Genomic DNA, 21,888 nt, shown 5'->3' with positions numbered 1-21,888 from the left:
TTTGGCACAGGGCTGGTTCGAGCTGAAGGCCACGGGGAAGGCAGACACGGGAACCGCCCTGCCCTCCTTCCCCTCTCCCGCTCGCTGCTTCCTCCCGGAGACAGCGACTCCAGCCCAGACACTGCACAGTAATCGAACAGCCTGACTCACCGCCCTCACCCCCACCGGTGCCCATATACTCACCTCCCCGCGACGCGCTGCCCTGGAAGCTGGAGACCCCTTCCTCTGTCCTTCTGTCACCTCCCCTCCTGCTGCTCTCTTGTTAAAGTGCTACATCACCCAAGTTCTGACCACTCCTTTGAGTTCGTCAGCACGGGTGCCCCTGCATGGGGAGGTGCGGAGCATGTGCTGATAAACTTCTATTTGTTCTCTGCTAGTGAATCTGTCTCATGTGAGTCAATCTGCAGGGCCGGAGCCAGTGAGCCTCCGACAAGGAGAGGAAGAGTATTCTCTCCCTCTACGTCAGCACAAGAGCCGATCCTCATTCTCAGGGTCGGCATCGTCAGCGTCATCACTAATTTAACATTAAATTGAAGACCCGATTAAAGAAAAGCTCGTGAAAAATCAGTATTTCAGACTTTCGCACCCAGTCACTTCGTCTGTGTCACCAGGTACTGAGTGAAGGCAGTACAGTCGGACACTGGCACGCAGAGGGAAGGTCCCAGTAAATTTCGTGTTGCTATTCTTGGTCTATGTTAGCCTTTCTTGCCTGTGCTTTCATGCTTTCCTGGTCTCTGAATAGGTCAACTCTTTGTATACACCCGAAAAACTCCACAAACACTGATGTCAGTTTCAAAGGCTTTTCATGGAAAATCAGGAAATGGTTTTAAAACTAGAAGAACATAAACTTAGGGATATAGGAACTCAGCAGTGCCCTGTAACCTTTCCTCAGCTACCGCTGCTCAGAGAAATTCGCCAGCGCACACGCAGGGGCCACGGGAAGGACTGGCTCCCTCCCGAAACTCGGGAACACGTGGTCCTGCTGTGGCTCTGGCGTTTAGGCCGTAGCATGCGGCCCTTCTGCTATCCTGTCTGTAAAATACGGCACTTAAGCTCCTTCAGGCAGCAGAACTTTTGTGAAATAAAATCACACGTGGAAACGTAATATAAGCAAAAGGAAGTGGTGAGCTGCTGTGTCCGGGCAGGGGGCCGGGGCCTGCCCCTGCGGCCGGCTCCTGGGCAGCTCTGTCCCTGTCGCCAGCCCCCTGGGGTCCTCAGGCAGCTCCAGGAGCCCGAAGAACCTGCTGGACAGTGAGAAACCCTCACGCTTCCCAAACCTGCGTCCACCCACACACGTGAAGAGCCTGTTTTTACACAACTAACGCGAAGCAAGGACAGCGCAGCGAAGGATCGAAGGATCGGGGTGAAGTGAAGGCTGAGAAGACAGAAAATCACTATGTCCTTTGCCGAAGCGTGAAGAGTCCCCTGTGCCCCGACGGAAAGGCAATCACCGCCGGCTCCCCAAGGCCTGGTGCCCACAAACACGACGGTACGCCCGCTGCTCCGGATGGCGAAGGGCAAGATGTCAGATAAGAGCTCCCACCGAGGACTGCTTTTCCCAAGAAGACAGCAGGAAAGAAACCGGTGCTGGCAGAAGCTCACCTCCTCCTGGAAGAGATTCTGCCGGTTCTTCAGGGCCCTGAGCCTGTTCTGCTTGTCCTCATGCTCCAGGTGCTCGGCCGGCGGGTGCAGGTAGCCTATCAGGTCCCGCAGGCTCAGACTGACCGACTCGATGGGCAAGTCCACCGGGGGAGCCTTCGCCTTCCTGCCCAGCGCATCCAGGCCCCTACGATAAACAGCAACATTTCTCTACTCAGTGAGTCTCTCTTCTCTGTACTACCAAAGTTTACAGATGACTTAAAGCTTTACTCTCTCCACTGATACCACTGTATATAAGAAAGGTTCTAGATTTCCTCAACCAATAATTGATATATTAAGTAAGAAACTGTATGTTATTTTGTGTATATATAATGTTATATTAAAAACACCAGTATCAAGGGAAACTTACCTAGAGAAAAATCTGAAGGGCCTAGAGAACCAATGCCTACTAACCAATGGTTTAAATATTGAGAAATCAACCGACTTTCATTATGAAGCACTACATACTTGAAGGTTTAAGATGCAATTTCTCAGCCCTGGCCAGTTTGGCTCAGCAGACAGATCATCGGCCCATGGACCACAGGTTGCGGGTTCGATTGTGGTGAAGGGACGAACCTTGGTTGCAGTTTGTCCCTGGCCCTAGTCAGGGTTGTGCTGGAGGCAACCAGTCAATGTGTCTCTCTCATGTCGATGTTTCTCTCTCTCTCTCTCTCTCCCTCACACTCTACCTGAAGATATATGGAAAAAAAAAAAAAAAATCCTTGGGCGAGGATTAAAAAAAAACACATGCAACTCCCCATACTGATAACTTGACTTTTTCTCATTCCATTTTTGTTTTGTATCAGTTTTGTTACTGATACTCACTGCCATTCTGTTTCACTTCTGCCTCTTTAAAAATATATTCTAATGATGTTAACTCATAAAATTAACTTATGAATCAGGAAACAGTATATTAAATGCTTCCCTAGTACCTGAAAGAAATGTATTTAACATTAAATTAAAAAATGGCATCATGTATTTTTTAGCCTTTGAAGAAAAAAACAGTATTGGCATGTAAATGTGCTGATTTTTTTGAGCTTTCTGAGATTCAGAGTTTCAAAATTCAAAGCTTTTAATGTTTCTGTAAAGAACTTTAATCATATGGTGTTTGCAAATCAAAAGTACTCCAAAATAAAAAGTTTATTAAAAAATACTCAACAGCCCTGGCCAGTGTGGCTCAGTTGGTTGGGTGCTGGGCACTGAAAGGTCACCAATTCAGTTCCTGTTCAGGGCACATGCCTGGGTTTGGGCTTGATCCCTGGCAGGGGGTGCAGGAGGCAGCTGACTGATGTTGTGCTCTCACATCGATGTTTTTCTCTCCCTTCCTCTCTCTCTAAAAATCAATAAAAATTTTTTTTAAATACTCAAAAGATTCCAAAAAGAATGAGAGAATGCCTATCTCATAGTTGATATAGTAATATTTATATTAGTCATGACAAAACTTAGTGCATAGAAATGTACTTCCTTTCCTGCTCTCTTCATCTGCAAAAAAGTATGACAATATTTTATTCCAAAAAAATGTCTCTAAGTATCTGACTATATTGGAAATTATATTTTCTAAAAGAATAAAAGCATTATAAATGAGAACTACCTTACCTTCAAACATTACAATGCTAAAAATTATATTTAAAATGTATCATTTACGTAAAGTTACTAATAATTTCAAAATGTTTGCTTTCAGCCTCATAAATACTAGAAGTAGTAAAACTGCATGATTATTCTAAAGTTTTTGCCTGAAATACCAAATCACTTACATCAATGGAATTCATCAATGACCCAGTGCTACTATGTCTGTTTTTCTATGCCCCAGAAGCAACAGAAATGATTTTGCAGAAGAAATTATTTCTCCCCTCTTAACATGAAAATTCATATGCAATGAAAATGTTTCTGTTCTAAACATTTTATCCCACTAGTTCATAAACATATTTGAATCATAAATAGATTTACTGATAACGTAGTCAAACCCAACTCTCATACTAAACTGAATGAACTCACAAGTGATTCAAATACAGTATCTACATTTGCAGCCTAAGGAGAAATGATAGTAAATGTCAGTTTCTAGGTTAGTAAGTAGGACACACTGCTTTAGAAACAGAACCATCCAATTATTTTCTAGGAGAAGGAAGCCTGTTACCAGACACATACTGGTCTAAGAATGTAAAATTGTTACTTAAGCTAAGTTTTCAGACTTCCAAAGAGAACGTGATTTATTGAGTAAACTACTATAACAAAACTTGAACATTCTTTTTCAAGCCAAGAAATTCAGAAAATATTTGCAATTTATATATGATGACAGGAAATTAAAATCTCCAACTCAAGCTCACAGCAGCATAGTAAAATATTAATAATAGGGTAAAACACAAAATGAAAAGTAAATGAAGAAATCTAGTCAGCAAATATAAAATATACCCATTTTCATAATTCTCAAATTAATGTAAACTTTAAATCTAATTTTTTTCTTTGTTGATTTTAGAGAGAGAGGAAGGGAAAGGGAGAGAGAGAGATAGAAACATTGATGAGAGAGAACATCAATTGGCTGTCTGTTGTATGGCCCCCCCTGGGGATCAGGCCCACAACCTGGGCCTGGTCCCTGACCAAGAATTGAACCAGCAACCTCTTGGTGCATGGGTTGACGCTCAACCACTAAGCTACATCAGTCAGGCAAATTAATGTAAACTTTAAAAACAGTTATAAGTATGTCCTGGCTGGTTTGGCTCAGCAGTTACAGCGTCAGCCCACGGACCAGAGTGTCCCAGGTTCAGTTCCCGCTAAGGGCACGTACCTCGGTTGCGATTTGTCCCCAGCCCTGGTTGGGGTCATATGGGTGGTGACCACTTGATGTGTCTCTCTCACATCAATATTTCTCTCTCTCTTTTCCTCCCTCTCTCCTTCCCGCTCTATCTGAAGATAAAAATGCAAAAATGTCCTCGGGTGAGGATTAAAAAAAAGTTATAAGTATAATCATAGATATCTGTGTAAACACACATACACACACACACACAATTTTCCATCTAACTGGCAGAGATTATAGAGATAAATGATATTAATTACAGGACAGAGTCTACACTGGTATAATGTACCCAGAAACACTTTGTCTACAAGCTTGATTTAGTTTTTAGATATGCAACTTTTCCATTATTAGGTAGGTAGACTTAGTCAATACAAGACTCACTATATCTTTTAACACAGTTCAAAACTCACAAAGTATCATCCTCACGTAAAAGGGAATTAAATAGGTGCAGCACAAGGGAATGTTATGTTGCAGAATAATCCTGACCTAGAGCAAGTTACACATAACAATTTCTAAAAGCACATTTTTTAAAAGTTCACTTAAAAAAAAAAAGACATATAATAATACAACTGGCACTTTTAATGTGTTCTGCCGACCTTCCAAACTGTATGAGCTCTACCACCATAATATATTTTATAATCATTCATTTGTAAATTGAGGCAAAATGTCAAACAGCCACCATAAGAAAGGAAAACGTACCTTATAAATCTATTGAAAAGGAAGACTGTGCTCCGGATGACCCGTGCCGTCCGTGACTCTTCATGCTGCGACCTGGATAGATTTATACCATCATCCATGTGGCCTTCGTGGTGCATAATAGCCTGTGAGGAGGCAGACAGAACACCATCACTCCCAGCACCTCTTTTCCAAATGGGATTAAGAAGGTGCGCACTTAACACACTGCATACCGTGTAGAAATCTCTGAGACATACGCCAGGGACCACACGTTTTTGGGCAAACTGCACATTAGGTTCTGAGCTGCACTCGTTTGAACCAGGAGATATCCGTTCCCTAGCTACTTCAAGAACATAGAACAGTGTGCTGTTTTTCAAACTTCGACCCTCAGGGAGAAGAGTCACACATACAATAATCCTATGTTACCCTGAGTTTCCAAACTGAAATAGCTGATGCAAGTGCAGCCCGAGTTACCTCGTGCGCGGTCCGCAGCATTTGGGCAGGAAAACACAAGTTAACTCCTTGGTCAAAAATGTGTTAAAAAATAAAACGACAATGAGGTATCACCTCACACCTGTCAGAATGGCCGCCATCAACAAATCATCAAACAACAAGTGTTGGCGAGGGTGCGAGGGTGTGGAGAAAAGGGGACTCTAGTGCACTGCTGGTGGGAATGCAGACTGGTGCAGCCACTATGGAAAACACTACAGTGTTACCTCAAAAAGTTAAAAATTAAACTTGCATTTGACTCAGTGATCCCACTTCTAGGAATATATCCTAAGAAGCCTGAAACACCAATCAGAAAGAATATATGTACCCCTATGTTGATAGCAGCACTATTTATAATCGCTAAGATCTGGAAACAGCCCAAGTGTCCATCAGTAGATGAGTAGAATAAACAGCTGTGGTACATATACACAGTGGAATACTATGCAGCTGTAAGAAAGAAAGATCTCTTATCCTTTGAGATGGTATGGAAGGACCTAGAGAGTATTATCCTAAGCAAAACAAGCCAAGCAGAGAGAGAGAAATATCACATGATTTCACTTATTTGTGGAATATAATGAACTAAACAAACTGATGAACAAAATTAACCCAGAGACATTGAGGTGGGGTACAGGCTGACAAGCCTCAGAGGAGGGGGGTTTTGTGGGTGAAGAGATAAACCACAGAACTTACTTGCCTGTATGCATGACCAATGAACATAGACAACAAAGCTGGGGATGGGGCAAGGGGGAAGGTCAGGAGGGTGTCAATGGGGGAAAAATGAGAAACATCTGTAACAAACAAATTAATAAAAAATTTTAAAAAATAAATAAAAATAAACTAGAAAGCAAATAAAATATTAGAAAGGATTTTTAAAGTTCAAAATGTGATTTCTTACAAAGATAAATAAAATGGATACACTTCTCACACACCAGGCTAAAATTAAAATAGAAAGAAAGCAAAAACAGAGAATAAGATATAAGACACAAAAGGCATTAAATCTATAAAATTAGAATAAGGTAATACTGTGTGAACTTCCATAGCAAGCCCTGGCCGGTTTGGCTCAGCGGTTAGAGCGTCAGCCTGCGGTCCTGAGAGACCCGGGTTTGGTTCCCGCTAAGGGCATGTACCTTGGTTGCAGTTTGTCCCCAGCCCTGGTCGGTTGTGAGGGTGGCAGCCACTCGATGTGTTCCTTTCACGTCGATGTTTCTCTCTCTCTCTCTGTTCCTCTCTCTCTCCCTCCCACTCTACCTGAACAAAAAATGGAAAAATGTCCTCGGGTGAGGATAAAAACAAAAACAATCAAATGAACTTCCATAGCAAAAATTACACAATACAAAATAAAACAAATGTATTTGAGTATCCCATAGAAAACAGACAGCTTCCTAGCAAATGAAGACATATCAAAAGGAATAACCCCAACTGAGTAGAGAGTTTGATGAAATCAGTTTATTTAAACGAGACTGAGCCCGGATGGTGTGGCTCAGCAGTTGAGCATTGACCCATGCACCGAGAGGTCGGCCGGTTCGATTCCCGGCCAGGGCACATGACCAGGTTGTGGGCCTGATCCCCAGTGGGGGGCATGCAGGAGGTGGCCAATCGCTCTTCTCTCTCATCGATGTTTCTATCTCTCTCTCCCTCTCCTTTCTCCTCTCTCTAAAAACCAATTTAAAAAATGTTTAAAATAAAATAAAAAACACAGAGACTGAAAAGGAAATTGAAGATCTATATTTAAAAGACCCCAGGACTACATGGTTTCACATATTTAAAAGACCCCAGGACTACATGGTTTCACAAGTTGAGTTCCAACACCCTTCAGAGAACAGAGAGTCTAAGGGGCAAATTAGTCTTCACCAGATGTCAGCAACCTACAGCTATTGCCTATTTTTGCAAAGCCTGTGAGCTAAGAATGGTTTTTACATTTTTAAATGGTTGAAAAAAGATTTTTAAAATGTCATGACACATAAAAATTATATAAAATACAAATTTCAGTATCAATAAATAAAGATTAACTTCACCTATAAATATATGTAATAATTCTAACTAAAATATGAATAGAGTCCAGCCGGTGTGGTTCAGTTGGTTGTTAGTCATCCTGTGCACCAGGAGGTCACATGTTTGATCCCCAGTCAGGGCACACACCCAGATTGCAGGCTCGATCCCAGGTAGGGGGCTTACAGGAGGCAGCTGATCAGTTTTTCTCTCCCAGCGATGTTTCTCTCTCCCCCTCTCCCTTCCTCTCTCTAAAATCATATTTTTAAGAAATATGAGTAGCCCTGGCCAGTTTGGCTCAGTGGCCTGTGGACCAGAGAGTCCCAGGTTTAGTTACCACTAGGGGCACGTACCAAAAAAAAAAAAAAAAAAAATGAATAGAAGCTAGTAAGATTTCAAAAGAACAATAAACTATAGGGGTTTAGTCTAAGAATTTAAGGATTCTTCAATATCATGATGTTTATTAACATATTTATCAATAAATTAATGGACACTAAAACATTTTCATCTCCCTGATACAATACAACACTAATCCCTAACTTTTAAAAATCTAAGTAAAACTGGAATAGCAAGATACCACTTAAATACATAAACTTCCTCAATTGTCCACAGGTCGCAAGAAGGCCTGACTTCTTTGAAACGGAGAAAATCCACGAGGGAACATGCTGAGATGAACAACCAGAGATGAAAAGACACCGAGCTGAAATAAAAAGTGATCTGGGGAGATAATGAAACACTGCAGGAAAACTCAAATTTCCACGGCACTGAACAAGCCTCAGGCACAGAACAGCACCGGAGAAACCAAGCAGGGAATCTGGTGGACACACCTGGGAAGCAAAATGCAGAGACGAGGAACGAAAAGATGAGCCTTCTGAAGGGGTCACGGAGAAGGGGCACCATCTCGCTCCCGGGAAAGAAGCTACCGGGAAGGTCCCGAACCCAAAGATGTGCGCAACTCTCTTCCCAGTTCTAGAGCCCTAAGCGTGCTGACGAAAACCCTGGTGACACCAGCTCTTCATGACTCAGAGTTTTTAAGTTTTTTCAAAGGTAGCATAGGATACAAGCTCTAGATTTGTAACACCCAGTGTGGTCTGTGCATCACTCTGCAAACAAGAAATTTACATTGTTTTCCACATTAAGCGGGACATATAAAAGCTATGAATAGTGAGTGATTCGGGTATTTTTTAACTAACCAAGTTTTTATTCATCTGAAATGACAACAGAAAACCAGTCTCAAACATGCGAAGGTAGGCGAAGACGGCACTGACACGCTTTTCTTGGCGCCTGAAGGACTGGAGACCTCGCCAACCGGGGAGGGTGTGACACTGAGGAGCTCCAGACTGCAGTCCTGATATGTCATCACCACACTGACGTCTCCCCATCAAGATTTAGTGCACAGCCCTGGCTGGCATGGCTCAGTAGTTAGAGCACTGGGCCACGCACGGGACCATCACAGGTTCAACTCCTGGCACTGGGTTTCAGGTTCTATCCCCTTCCCCGGTGGGGGCTCATGCGAGAGGCAACCAATCCATGTGTCGCTCTCACTCTCTCTGTCTCTCCCTTCCCCCCTTCCACTCTTTCTAAATATTCAACAGAAAAAATATCGGGTGCAAGCAGGTGAGGATGTAAAAGAGAAAAGATTCGGTATGGGAGACAGCTCCAGAAGCAGCGAGCAGCTCACAGGCCAGGGCTCTGAGGTCTCTCCCTCGGCCTAGGGGGGCTGCTTCACGTGCTCCCACATCGTCAACAGGACCGTTCAGCCCTCAGCTCTACCTCTGCGGCGGTAAGGAGACTGGTGACCACAGCGAGTGACACTCAGCCTGGAAGGGTTTGAGCACAGCTGTCATTAGGTCACAGTGGCGGGGACAAGGCAGAGAGACTGGGGATGAGGCTCAGTTCTGCACACGGGACACAGTACAGGCTGAGCGGAGGTGTCCAGGTGGGCAGGCGAAAGGGACACGAGGTCTGCTTGGAAGGTACGTGGCCAAGGCTTGGTGCTCCATGCAAGTCAACAGAATGAACATGGATGCCCACTGATACATCTTCCAGCTTTTATGTATGTCTGAAATTTTTTAAATAAAGTATTTGGAAAACTGGTAAACACCTACTAAATCTGATAAACGATCCATGGCCAGACATCATTACCAAAATATAAATGTGTTTGCAAGCCCAAGCCGACGCAGCACTTTGGCCCCACATGCGGCAACACGGACCCAGGTGGAGGCCAAGCTAACAGGTGCAGGTGGAAGCTCATCAATACAACTTGAACTACACCCTTGAAAAAACACTGACTGCACATCCACCCTGGTCCAGGGCTGTGCCAGCTGATGAGAATACAGAAAGGAAAACTGTGGTTCATGTCCCCAGAGTCTAGCAAGACAGACAGGTAGCAAGTCACAATTAGACACCTCAGTCGTGCCTTTTCCTTTTTGTCCCTGCCCCTTGACAGTGAACGAACTGAACTTCACCTACCTCCTGGCTCTCCGGCTTCTGAAGACCTTACAAAGTAGCTTCGACTCTTTGGATCCCAACACACAACTACAGGACAAAAGTCAGAGACCTTTTGCGGAGGGGAAGAAGTCATGTGCCAATGGGAGTGTGGGCACGGTTTCATTTGCATGAAGTTCTACATCCAGCAAAACTAACCCATGGTGGGATGGGTCATGCAAGCAGCTTCCCCATGGAGGGGGGGCAGGGGTAACCTGGAAGGCAGGTGGGCAATCTGCTGGACAATACAGAAATGTTCCTCACTGTGATATGTGCGCGTCACACAAATGCATCTTCTTGTCCAAACTGTACAGTTGATTTCTTTGCATTTCAGTGTATATAAACTTCACCTTTACAATTTGGCAACAAGCAATGAAAATAATCCAGAGGGGCAGGGTCTACAGGAGTTGTCCCAGGATCTTATCTGACACTCCAGGATGGCGGCATAGAGAGGCATTCAAGCCCGACCCCATCAAAGCACAAGGAGCGTCCAGCTTCATCAACATCGCACTTGTCGCTCTACCAGGGGTGGGGGACACGCGGCCCGTGGGCCGAATAAGGCCTGCAAAATCATACCAGCTACCATTCCACGCCTCACCAAACTAGCCTGACCATGTACAGCAGGCCTATTTTTAAGCTGATACTTTCGTATGGCCTGCGGATGATGTTATAAATACCCACACGGCCCTTGGCAGAGAATGGCCCCCGATGCAGACCACAATGCACTGAACAACCCACACTGGAATGTGTGTATGTTATGATTAATACGTCTACTGAAAACGAGTTTCTGTCCCACTGCAGAATTCCTTCCCGAGGTCTTGCATTTGTAGAAATCACATTTCTCCTGCTACTGGTTTGTTTCTGTGCACTGTTCGATGTTGATGCAAAAATATGAAATATGAACAATTTAGTGCTATGTACTTGCCCCTAAGGGAACTCACAAATCAGGAGGCAAACACACGTGGCCAAGTAAACAGAACAGCACATGGAGTATATACAAAGTTTGGTAAGTTACACACAAATATTATGAGACCACATAGGAAGGTTCATGTCAGGGGATCAGCTGAGATTCAAGCAGAACTTTGAAGATCAATTTTAAACTTAATCTCTGGAGGATAAATAGGAATTGGGTGGAGAAAAAAGTTTAAAAGGATACTTGAAACAGAGAAAACAGTATATACACGGCACAGATGTGTAAAAGCCGTGTATTTTTTTGAAGGACTACGAGGAATGTGCTGAGTCAAGCTGGTGCAACCCAGGAATTAGCCAGAGACCAAAGGAGAACTGGGGAGAGGAGGTGAGGGGCAGGCTGGGCGGGTGTCCAGTCACCATCAAAAGGCGGCTTCCAAAGATTTTGAGAACATTTATTCGCAAAGACACATGTACCCATGTTCACTGCAGCGTTATTCACGGCGGCCAAGCATGGGACACCGGTGGTGCCCTCTATGGAGGACTGGATGAAGACGCGATGCAGGTACGCAGTGGAATACCGCTCAGTCACAAGAGAAGATGAAATACTGCCATTTGTGACGACATGGATGGACCTTCAGAATATCATTCCAAGCAAACTTAGACAGAAAAAGTCAAGAACCATGTGATTTCACTCTTATGTGGGATAGAAAACTGAAAGCAACAAATGCACAAATAAGACAACTAACCAAAACTCACAGACACAGACAACAGTATGGTAGCTACCTGAAGGAGGGGCGTGGGGTGGTAGGGGGTCAAATACATGGTGACGGAAGGAGATTCCACTTGGGGTAGTGAACACACAACACAATATACAGATGAAGTATCACAGAACTGTACACTTGAATCCTACATAATTTTATTAACCCAGGTCACCCCAATACATTTAATGAAAAAGGAAAAAGAATATGGAAATTGTGGTATAGGCTGACTGTGTATAAACATCAAAAATGATGAATCATTGATTTAAATCTAAAGCATAACAGTTATAAACAAAGTCAGGGTAAAATAAATTTACTTAACAAAACTATGAATTTGTATCTCCTCCCAAAACAGTGCGGCCTTGCGAGCAAAGGAAAGTGAGCGCAGCACCACGCGAGAATGCTGGCGCATGTCCGCCTTTACACACAACCACGGTCACGCCGAGCCCACGGGACGAGGTGACTAGGCTAGAATCCAGAAAGGAGTCTACTTCTTCCCTTAACATTTTTTTTTATATAAATGATTTTTTTTCTTTATTGATTGTAGAGAGAGAGGAAGGGAGAGGGAGAGAGAGAGAGAAACACTGATGAGGGAGAACATCGATGGGCCGCCTCCTGCATGCCCCCACTGGGGATCGGGCCCACAACCTGGGCATGTGCCCTGACCGGGACTTGAACCAGCGACCTCTTGGTGCGTGGGTCGATGCTCAGCCACTGAGCCACATCGGCCGGGCTCACTTGACATTTAAACCAATGATGTCATATCCAGCCATGTTCACTGTACAAAACCAGAGTTCACTGCGGTGGGATGTGACCTGCCGCGTGGCAATAATAAACGCCAGCAGGCGGCTGAGAGTGTTGGCTCCCTCCTTGCGCCTTGTGTTGTGTGTTTCAGTCCTAAGAGGTGACGGGGGAAGAAGGTGTTTCTCGGCATCTCACCTGGCGCTGTATGGCTCCCATCCTCACCGACTTCATGTCCACAGCCTGGTAAGTCAGCCACAGGCCTGTGTTCACGTGCTGTATGTAGCAGACTGAGTCTCCGTACTTGATCTCGGAGGTTCCCATGCCATCGACTTCTTTCCTCACCCCTGCATCCAACTTTTCCTAAGGAGAGAGGAAGGTAAGCGAAAGTTTTATATTGAAAAACTTTGCTTGTTGTAAAGGTGTTCCTTGAAAAATTCACCCCTCTGAAGTCCCCAGAAATAATAATGGGCAAGTATTTTATTCTAACAGTTCAGCCTCTACTGAAGATTCAAGTAGAAAATTGTAAAAATAAAATATTCCTGAATTATTCACACTGATAGAAAATTATTTTAGCCATAACATAAAATTTGATATTGCTCAATGGCAAACTCCAAACCAAAGATTTTAAGATGAGAAGTGCAGACTTCGTGTTCTTCCCAGGTTACTTTGTCTTCACGGGCACTTAGGAGCATAGGTTTATGGGACAGAAAATCCAGGTCGAGCCCAGTCCCTGGCACTTACTGCGTCTGTGACCTTAGGACAAGTTAACTAAAGCTTTTTACACCTCAGTTCTCTCATCTGGAAATAAAACTAACAAAAGTATTGCCCCCATGGTATCAGGAAAAAATGAGATAATGAATGTCAAGTTTTCAGCACAGTGTCTGGGATAAAATAAACACTTAAATTTTACTGATTTTGACCATGAAAATGATGACACTGGTGACTGTTAACAAGGACGCTAATGACGATGACCTCTTTAGAACTATTCGAAGCCACTGCCCGTTCCCAATGCTGCCACTTCCCAGTGGAACCAGTTACTCGCTCCTCAAAGGCTCCTGGGTAACCCCCTCTGCTACAAAGAGCAGTCAATGCTGTGACACCAGCTGAATGTTTCCCTCAAGTCCCTGCATTCAAATGCCTGCTCCCACAACGTGCTCCCTGCACTGGAATGCCCGCTCCTGCAATGTGCTCCCTGCATCCGAACACCTGCTCCCACAACGTGCTCCCTGCACCCGAACGCTCGCTCCTGCAACGCGCTCCCCATCACTCCCCCAGGCTTATGTCTGATCTTCAGCGATTCGCTGTCTTGAAGTCCTGTGCGGAGCTTAAAATAACAGAGAAACATCTAATATTCTTTTGTTTGCAGTACCTCTTCTAGTGTTTCCGATTCTTCTTGATCTAACTGTCCTTGTTACATTTACTTTAAGCTTCTTCTATGCCTTTGACTGCTGTTTGAAATTAGTAATAGTTGCATAATGTTTTTAAAGATTAGGTTGGAGTAAAATTCATGTCTGTTTAACAAAAGCAAAATTCAATTTAAAATTCTGTCATTTCGCCCTGGCTGGTTTGGCTCAGCAGTTAGAGCGTCGGCCTGAGGTCCAGAGAAACCCGGGTTCAGTTCCCACTAAGGGCACATACCTCGGTTGCAGTTTCTCCCACTATCTAAAGATAAATGGAAAAATATCGACAGGACTTCCGGTCAAGATGGCGGGTAGGTAAACGCGGTATCGCGTCCTCCCACAACCACATCAAAGTTACAACTAAACTACAGAACAACCATCATTCAAAACCGCCTGAAATCAAGCTAAATGGAAGTCCCACAACTACGGAATTAAAAAAAAAAAAGCAGCTACATCCAGACTGGTAGGAGGGGCGGCGGCGCGAGGGGTGGCGGTGGTGGCGGCGGCGCGACGGGCTTGGTCCCACACCCAAGTGTGGCGGATAAAAATCAGGAGGCTCCTGCGGCTGGGAAGGTCCTTCCTGAGGACTGAGGGGTCCCCGTCCCACACCAGGTGCCCCGCTCAGGGTTCTAGTGCCAGGAAGAGAAGCCCCCCATAACTTCTGGCTGGAAAAACCAGCGGGAACTGAGCTCAGGGAGGCTGAGGTGGCTGGAGCCCCAGGCAGCTCCTTAAAGGGCCCGCGCACGGACTTATCGGACTCTCTCCCTCTAAGCTTGGAGGGGAGGCAGCTCGAGGGGCACCAGAGACACACAGGGAAGAACTGAGCTGTTTGGCACTGGAGCGAGGGCTGGAGAAGGGGCTTCCTCAGGGACAAACATGCTGTAAGAAGCCTTTGTTCCTTTGGTGAGCCCTTCCCGGGGCGGCAGACAGTCTCCATATCTGGGGCTCCAGCAACCTGGCTCACACTGGTAGCCCCGCCCTGCTGACTCCCTGAGGCCCCGCCCCACCCCGCCCCACACAACTTTCAAGCCCACCCAAGCTGTTGCCACTTGCTTAACCATAGGATTGGCCTGTCTTGGATCCTGCTTCAGGTTTTTCCTAAATTCTTTCAAACGAGCAGCATCGGGTCTCAGCAAGCCCCATACCTCTCATTAAGTAATACATAGAAACAAACACAGGGAGGCAGCCAAAATGAGGAGACAAAGAAACAGGTCCCAAATGAAAGAACAGAACAAAACCCCAAGAAAAGAACTAAGCGAAAGGGAGATAAGCAACCTAACAGATACTGAGTTCAAAATACTGCTTATAAAAATGCTCAATGAACTTAGTGAGAACCTCAGTGAACTTAGGGAGGGCCTCAAGAGCATAAAAAAGGACCAGTTAGAAATCATGGATACACAGTTAGAATTGAAGGAGGCATTAACTGAAATAAAGAATAATTTACACAGCTTTAATAATACAGTATGTAAATCCAAGGAGCAAACCATCGATTTGGAATATAAGGAAGCAAAAAATCCCCAATCAGAACAGCAAAAAGAAAAAAGAATCCAAAAAAATGAGGATAGTGTAAGGAGCCTCTGGGACAACTTCAAACATGCCAACATTCGCATCTTGGGGGTGCCCGAAGGAGAAGAGAGAGAACAAGAAATCGAAAACCTATTTGAAACAATAATGGCAGAAAACTTTCCTAACTTGGTGAAGGAAACAGACATACAAGTCCAGGAAGCACAGAGAGTCCCAAAAAGATGAACCCCAAGAGGCCCACACCAAGACACATCATCATCAAAATGCAAAAGGTTCAAGACAAAGAGAGAATCTTAAAAGCAGCAAGACAAAGGCAGCTAGTTACCTACAAGGGAGTCCCCATTAGGCTGTCAGCTGATTTCTCAAAAGAAACTTTGCAGGCCAGAAGGGAGTGGCAAGAAATATTCAGAGTGATGAAAACCAAGAACCTACAACCAAAATTACTCTATCCTGCAAAGCTGTCATTTAGAATCGATGGACATATAAAAACTTTCCCAGACAAGAAAAAGTTACAGGAGTTCATCACTACCAAACCGTTATTATATGAAATGATGAAGGGTTTTTTTTAAGAAAAAGATAAAATGTATGAACAAACAAAATGGCAATGAATACATATCTATCGACAATGGGATCTACAAACAAAATGAACAGGCAGAACAGAAACATTCTCATACAGAGAACATTTTGTTGGTTGCCAGATGGGAGGGGGTTGGGGTAATGGGTGAAAAAGGTAAAGGGATTAAGAAGTACAAATTCATTGCTAGACTGACAAACCTCAAAGGGAAAGGGGTTGGGGGGGTGGGAAGAAATAAACCAAAGAACTTATATGCATAACCAATGGACACAGACAATAGTGTGGGAAAAGGTGGGAGGGGGGCGGGAGTGGGGAGGAGGGGCTCAATGGGGGAAAAATGTGGAACATCTGTAATACATTTTACATCCAACAATAAAGATTTGAAAAAAATTTAAAAAAAAGGAAAATAATACAATAATTAAGAAATAATACAAGAAAAAAAAAATATCCTCAGGTGAGGATTTAAAAAAAAAAAAAACTATGTAAAATTTAATTCCTATACCCCCTGCATTTAATCAAGGAAATATTGATATCCTCACAATTGTATTAGGATTCATTAACGTCACAAAATTTTACATTAATGGTCTAATTATCCATCCTGTAAGAGTAATCATGAGATCTTGAGAAACACAAAAATACTCAAGAGAAAACAAATCTTTTTGATAGTTTACAGTTGTTGAAAAGACTTCTATTTTCACTGTACAAATTTTGTTTGGATATATAGTTTCTCTTTTGATATACATATATGCATACACACATATATATACATATATATGTATATGTATACACACACACACATATATATGTATAAGTATACTCATAGCATATTGCACTTGAACCATCAGAGAAATGCTGGTACCTTATTGAAATCATTCTTCAAATGCTTTTCCTACCTGACTATTAATTCATTTTTCAAGGACAAGAATCACACTTTTGGTTTCTTCAGGCCAATGCCTGAAAATACTAAATTCTCAATAAAGATTTTTTAAATGAATAAGTGGATGTTTCGAAAGAAATCACATACTCCTTCTAATTTCCCATAGAAAATACGTTTAGAAACTATTCCTAATCTCAGCATTCAGATAATTCCACTCATGAATGACTGGGAAATGTAACTGAATATGAAAACGGCTCCAGAAGCAAGAACAATCAGTCTGAAACATAAGTGGTACTTCATCCTCAGATTTACCAAACTGACTGATATAAGGCCAAACTCATTCCTGGACAAAGTCCTCATTAAGTGACCTAGAGGCGCTGGACGTCCCAAACTAGACTCATTAATAAATTTAAACTATTCCTGCAGGGTTATGTTCTTATTCTACAGACAGGTAATTCAAATCATTAACTGAAATCATCTGCCAAATGGCTGACAGAATGAAAAAAAAAATTATTCTGTCAAATGGCTGACAGAATGAAAAAAAAAAAAAAGGACTTTCTCCTTAGATGATGGAGTGTTTGTTTTTGTAACAGCCAGTTCTCCTTAAGACAAATAATGGTTAAAGTTAGAAAAGTTAAAGGTCAAACAAAATGTTTTTATTTGCTTCTTTTTGGTGCCACACTCAGCACAGAGCAGTCGGTCCCCGAGAAACATGGGTCTGAAACGCCACCACGTCAGAGATACTGAGGCTGACAGACCGGCAGAGCTGCTGTATACACTCACACACACACGTGTGTGTATATATGTATGTACGTGTGTGTGTGTGTTTAATCTTCTGAGGAGACTGCTGGACGGGTTCGTGGAGAGAAGGAATTTGAAAGTCTCTTGTGCTGGGAGGGTCTATCACAGTCAGTCAGTGTGGCTCCTTCACACTGATGTTTCTCTCTGTCTCTCTCTCCCTCCCACTTAGAAGATAGCACATCATTTGGCTCATAAATTAACCACTACTCTTGTGTGTGTTTTTTTTGTTTTGTTTTTTTATCCTCACCCGAGGACATTTTTCCATTTTTTGTACAGATAGAGTGGGAGGGAGAGAGAGGAAGAGAGAGAGAGGGAAACATCGACGTGAAAGGAACACATTGAGTAGTTGCCACCCGCACGACCAACCAGGGCTGGGGACAAACTGCAACCGAGGTACGTGCCCTTAGCGGGAACCGAACCCGGGTCTCTCTGGACCGCAGGTGGACGCTCTAACCGCTGAGCCAAACTGGCCAGGGCTCATTGTGTGTGTTTTAAAGCATCTAAAATATTTTTTGAACCAAGACTAAAAATCCCAAACAAAAATAACATACTGAGCTATGTCCCAGAAATGATTTTGTCCTTTCTATCCTCTCATTTGCCCCATGGCCCTGCGATCTCGTCGGCAGCTGCGCTTGGGGCTGCATCCCGCCCCCGAGCAGCTGGGCTCCAGCTGCAGAGCCGGGAGAGGGCGAGCTGGACGGAGTCTCCCAGGGAGGAATATGTCGATGGCATTTTAAGCCAAAACATTACATCTTGGGGGAAGTATAATACATACGTGATTGGCGAGATCTACCTTGTGGTTAAAACTGACATTTCAACCCGCTTGAAAGTAACGGCTGAAAGTTCTAGGCGCAGGAAAAGTGAAGAACAGGCCTCAGCAAACCTACACGAATCACACTGGACTCTTCACTATGTAAATGTTTCTTTGAGAGGACCGACATGCTCACTTTGCAATAGCTATGGATATCAAGTCATCGCACTGATGCCTGAAACTTCCACAAAGCCGTACGTCAGTTATAGCTCAAAAAAGCTGGAAAAATCAGATGACCAATATAAGTTATATTATAAACTACTTTCTACTTCATTCTATTTACTCTGAATACATGTAGTTACCAATGACGGTTGATTCTTCCTTCAAATCCCAAATTTGAGATTGGCTATTGAGAGTTCACATTACTGTAGAAGACCTCCTAATGACAGTCGAAGGATCATATGATTTTTAACATTTCAAACATATATTTATACAGGCAAAAAGTCTCACGCACTTATAGGCAAAGGAAAACCAATGCAAAATCAAGAAGTCATGACAGAATTTTCACTTCAGAATTTTCAAAACCAGATCCCTAAATCCAAGATAAAAACTGGTATTTTCAACTGGCCTAGAAATGTTTTGTTTTTCACCAATATAAAAACTTTCTTTGCAACAGTAATTATGTCAATGAACAGTCATTTATTAACTGCATGTTGAATATCTACCTAGAATCAAAGAAATATGTTACATTAAAAAGTCTTTGCCTTCCAAAAACTTAAGTACTCATCATTTTCACTGGAAATAATATAACAAAAATATGTAAAGATATGGCAAGTAATTTCAACCTGTCAGTGGCATTAAGAAAAAATAAACCCAATACAATTTCAAGTAAACCCATTATGTGTTTTAAACATCCTTTTGTGACCAAACAGTAATTAACAAAAGGATGAGAGAAACTGTTTAGCTACACCATTTTCTCTAAAATGTTGTCAATATAAAAACAATTATTTTATTTTAAATCTTTTTATTTAATCTTTAATCAGAGACTCTACCTTTATTCTGTTTTAATTGGAAAGTTCAATGCTTCTTTATTATGTAATTGCAGAAAACAGTTTTTATCATGAATGGATTTTAAATTTATCAGTCTACCTTTTTCCCAATTAAAATGGGTTTATTTTTAAACATAATCAACACTATTAATAACTCTTTAATTTTTCACATTTTCATATATGTGTGTGTTTTTCTGTCCAATTTACTTTTCCTGTGATACCAGTTTGTATTTTGTAACTTATTTTCAATAAAACTAATCTATAAACACATGTTAATTTCAGCACTTTTTCCAAGACCATGTGGTAAAATTTTACCTTTCTAGTATCATAAACATCTCCTATTTTTAAAGATACCACTACCAAGTCAAAATTAGTTAAAATATTAAGCAAGAATCACACACTAATGAATTCTTTCCTCTACAATTTCACTCAGTTTTTATTTCAATTATGATTTACTTCCTTTACAGTTATTGAAAATAAAGAACCTAAAAACTGAAACATTCAAAATATAGTGGAGAGAGAACTATACATACTAAAGAAACTAAGTAAGCCAGAAAAAGCATTAATTTGATTTGGTAAAACTTATTATTATTTTGGAAAATAATACAAAAAAAGAAGTCACTGTTCTATTTTTGACTATGAAAACAGGAGTCTGAGTCACCGGCTCTAGACAGTCGTCCTAGAAGCCAGGCACTGTTGTGAGTTAAAGTCACTTTTAAAATTCTTAAGTCATTGTATCCAGATGTAGGCCCAATTAGAGATCAGACAGAACTCAAAATATGCTATGAGGGATTTTCAAAGAATTTGGTGGCGGGCATAAGAAGACCTCCATCCCTGCCTTTCTTCTCCGAGCAGAGAGGGTCCGGAGAACCAAGACTGTCTGCAGCACTTCGACTTAGTGAAGAATAAAAAATATCTTTCCACTCCCAACTGAATATACTTCTGTTTAGTTTTAGAAAAAACATTTTACTGTTAAGTTCAAGAGTCTAACCTGGAACATGTTATGCTAGTCATTGTATTTTGGCCCACATTAGTTAGAGCTAGGAGCTCATATGAAATGTATGTGAGAATACACATATAAGATACATAAAATACTTCAAATAATCTGAAATACATTTACGGTATGCTGTGAAAATCACAAATAGAGGCACCACCTAAAGCTTTGGGAGCAGAGTATGACGTGTAGGAACATCTCGTTCACATTTCTTTGCTTATAAAAGCCACATGCGTTCAGGTAAATGAACAGAGGCGCTTTCTAGAAACTGCTTATTACGGTGATACATTTCATTCACCAGCATACTGTGAACTTTATAATATGCCTGTAAAATTAGGTCAATTTTCTTTACTAGGAAATTAACTTAAAACCCACAGAATATAAAATAAGATACAATTCTTATTTTTATTAATCCTTACTTGAGAATACTTTTCCATTTATCTTCAGATACACTGGGAGGGAGGGAGAGAGGAAGGAAGGAAGGGAGAGGGAGAGAGAGAGACTAACATCCACTGGTTGCCTCCCTCATGACCAGGACCAGGGCCAGGGACCAAGCCGAAACCGAGGTACGTGTCCTTGACCAGAATCGAACCCTCAACTCTTTGGTCCACAGGCCAACGCTCTAACTGCTGAGCCAAACCAGCCAGGGACGATACAATTGCTTTTTATTGATCAAAATTAGCTGAGAAGGTTAAGAATCACCTGTGGATGACGCTGCACAGAAACGTGACTTCCCCACGGGGCAAGAGCATCCGACGCCTGCAGTGGCCACCCGCAGTGGGTGCCCGCGCCCGACTGCCGGTGCTCACGACGCCGGGACAGCCTGCAGAATCAAGCTCAAACAGCTCATCCTCTTTAACCAAACTGTTCAGCTTTCACAGGGAAGCCTCAGCAATGTGCAGTACGTGGAGACAAAGATGTTCCATTTACGAGGACAAAACTGAAACTCACCAAATATGTAAACAGAAGGAAGGAGCTAAATAATTCATGATAAATCTACATAAGAGAATACTGAATTATGGTCACAATTTTATTAAACGAGGAGTAGAGTAGTATATTAAATAAAAATTAGACACAGTATATAATTCACCTTATTTCATTTCGTACCAAAATGTGTATATATTTGCTAAAAACTAAGATATATACACACAATGGAGTTCTTTCTAAATGATGAATTGTACATGGTTTTAACTTCCCTTTACCACTTTTTTTATTCCTTTTGAAAAATGTTCTATGATGACTATGCATTAAATATGTCATAAAGAAATAATTTTACAAAGAAATAATAAAAAGATTTAGTGTCCCTACCTCCTGGAAAAACTTTAATTACCTAATTGGCCACTATTTTTAAATTATAATTCGACTGTGATTTTTAAATTAAAATGCCTTCTTGGCCTTCAGCTTCACCTTCTCCTCTCCCAACCATGTTATCACG

The 21,888-nt window shown here is 42.3% G+C and overlaps 1 protein-coding gene across 1 annotated transcript in view; it reads right to left on the bottom strand.

Annotated features, from left to right (window-relative positions):
* RYR2 (ryanodine receptor 2) overlaps positions 1-21,888 on the bottom strand; it is a 450,374-nt gene that overhangs the window by 293,185 nt on the left and 135,301 nt on the right. The window contains exons 14-16 of the mRNA XM_036277752.1: positions 12,679-12,843; positions 5,129-5,250; positions 1,603-1,786 (exon numbers count right to left, since the gene is read on the bottom strand). Coding sequence (XP_036133645.1) covers positions 1,603-1,786; positions 5,129-5,250; positions 12,679-12,843 — 471 coding nt within the window. The remainder of the gene's footprint in view (positions 1-1,602; positions 1,787-5,128; positions 5,251-12,678; positions 12,844-21,888) is intronic.

This window comes from Molossus molossus, unplaced genomic scaffold (genome assembly GCF_014108415.1).
Source record: "Molossus molossus isolate mMolMol1 unplaced genomic scaffold, mMolMol1.p scaffold_m16_p_23, whole genome shotgun sequence".
NCBI classification, from domain to species: Eukaryota; Metazoa; Chordata; class Mammalia; order Chiroptera; family Molossidae; genus Molossus; species Molossus molossus.
This window is presented reverse-complemented; position numbering and strand designations above follow the sequence as displayed.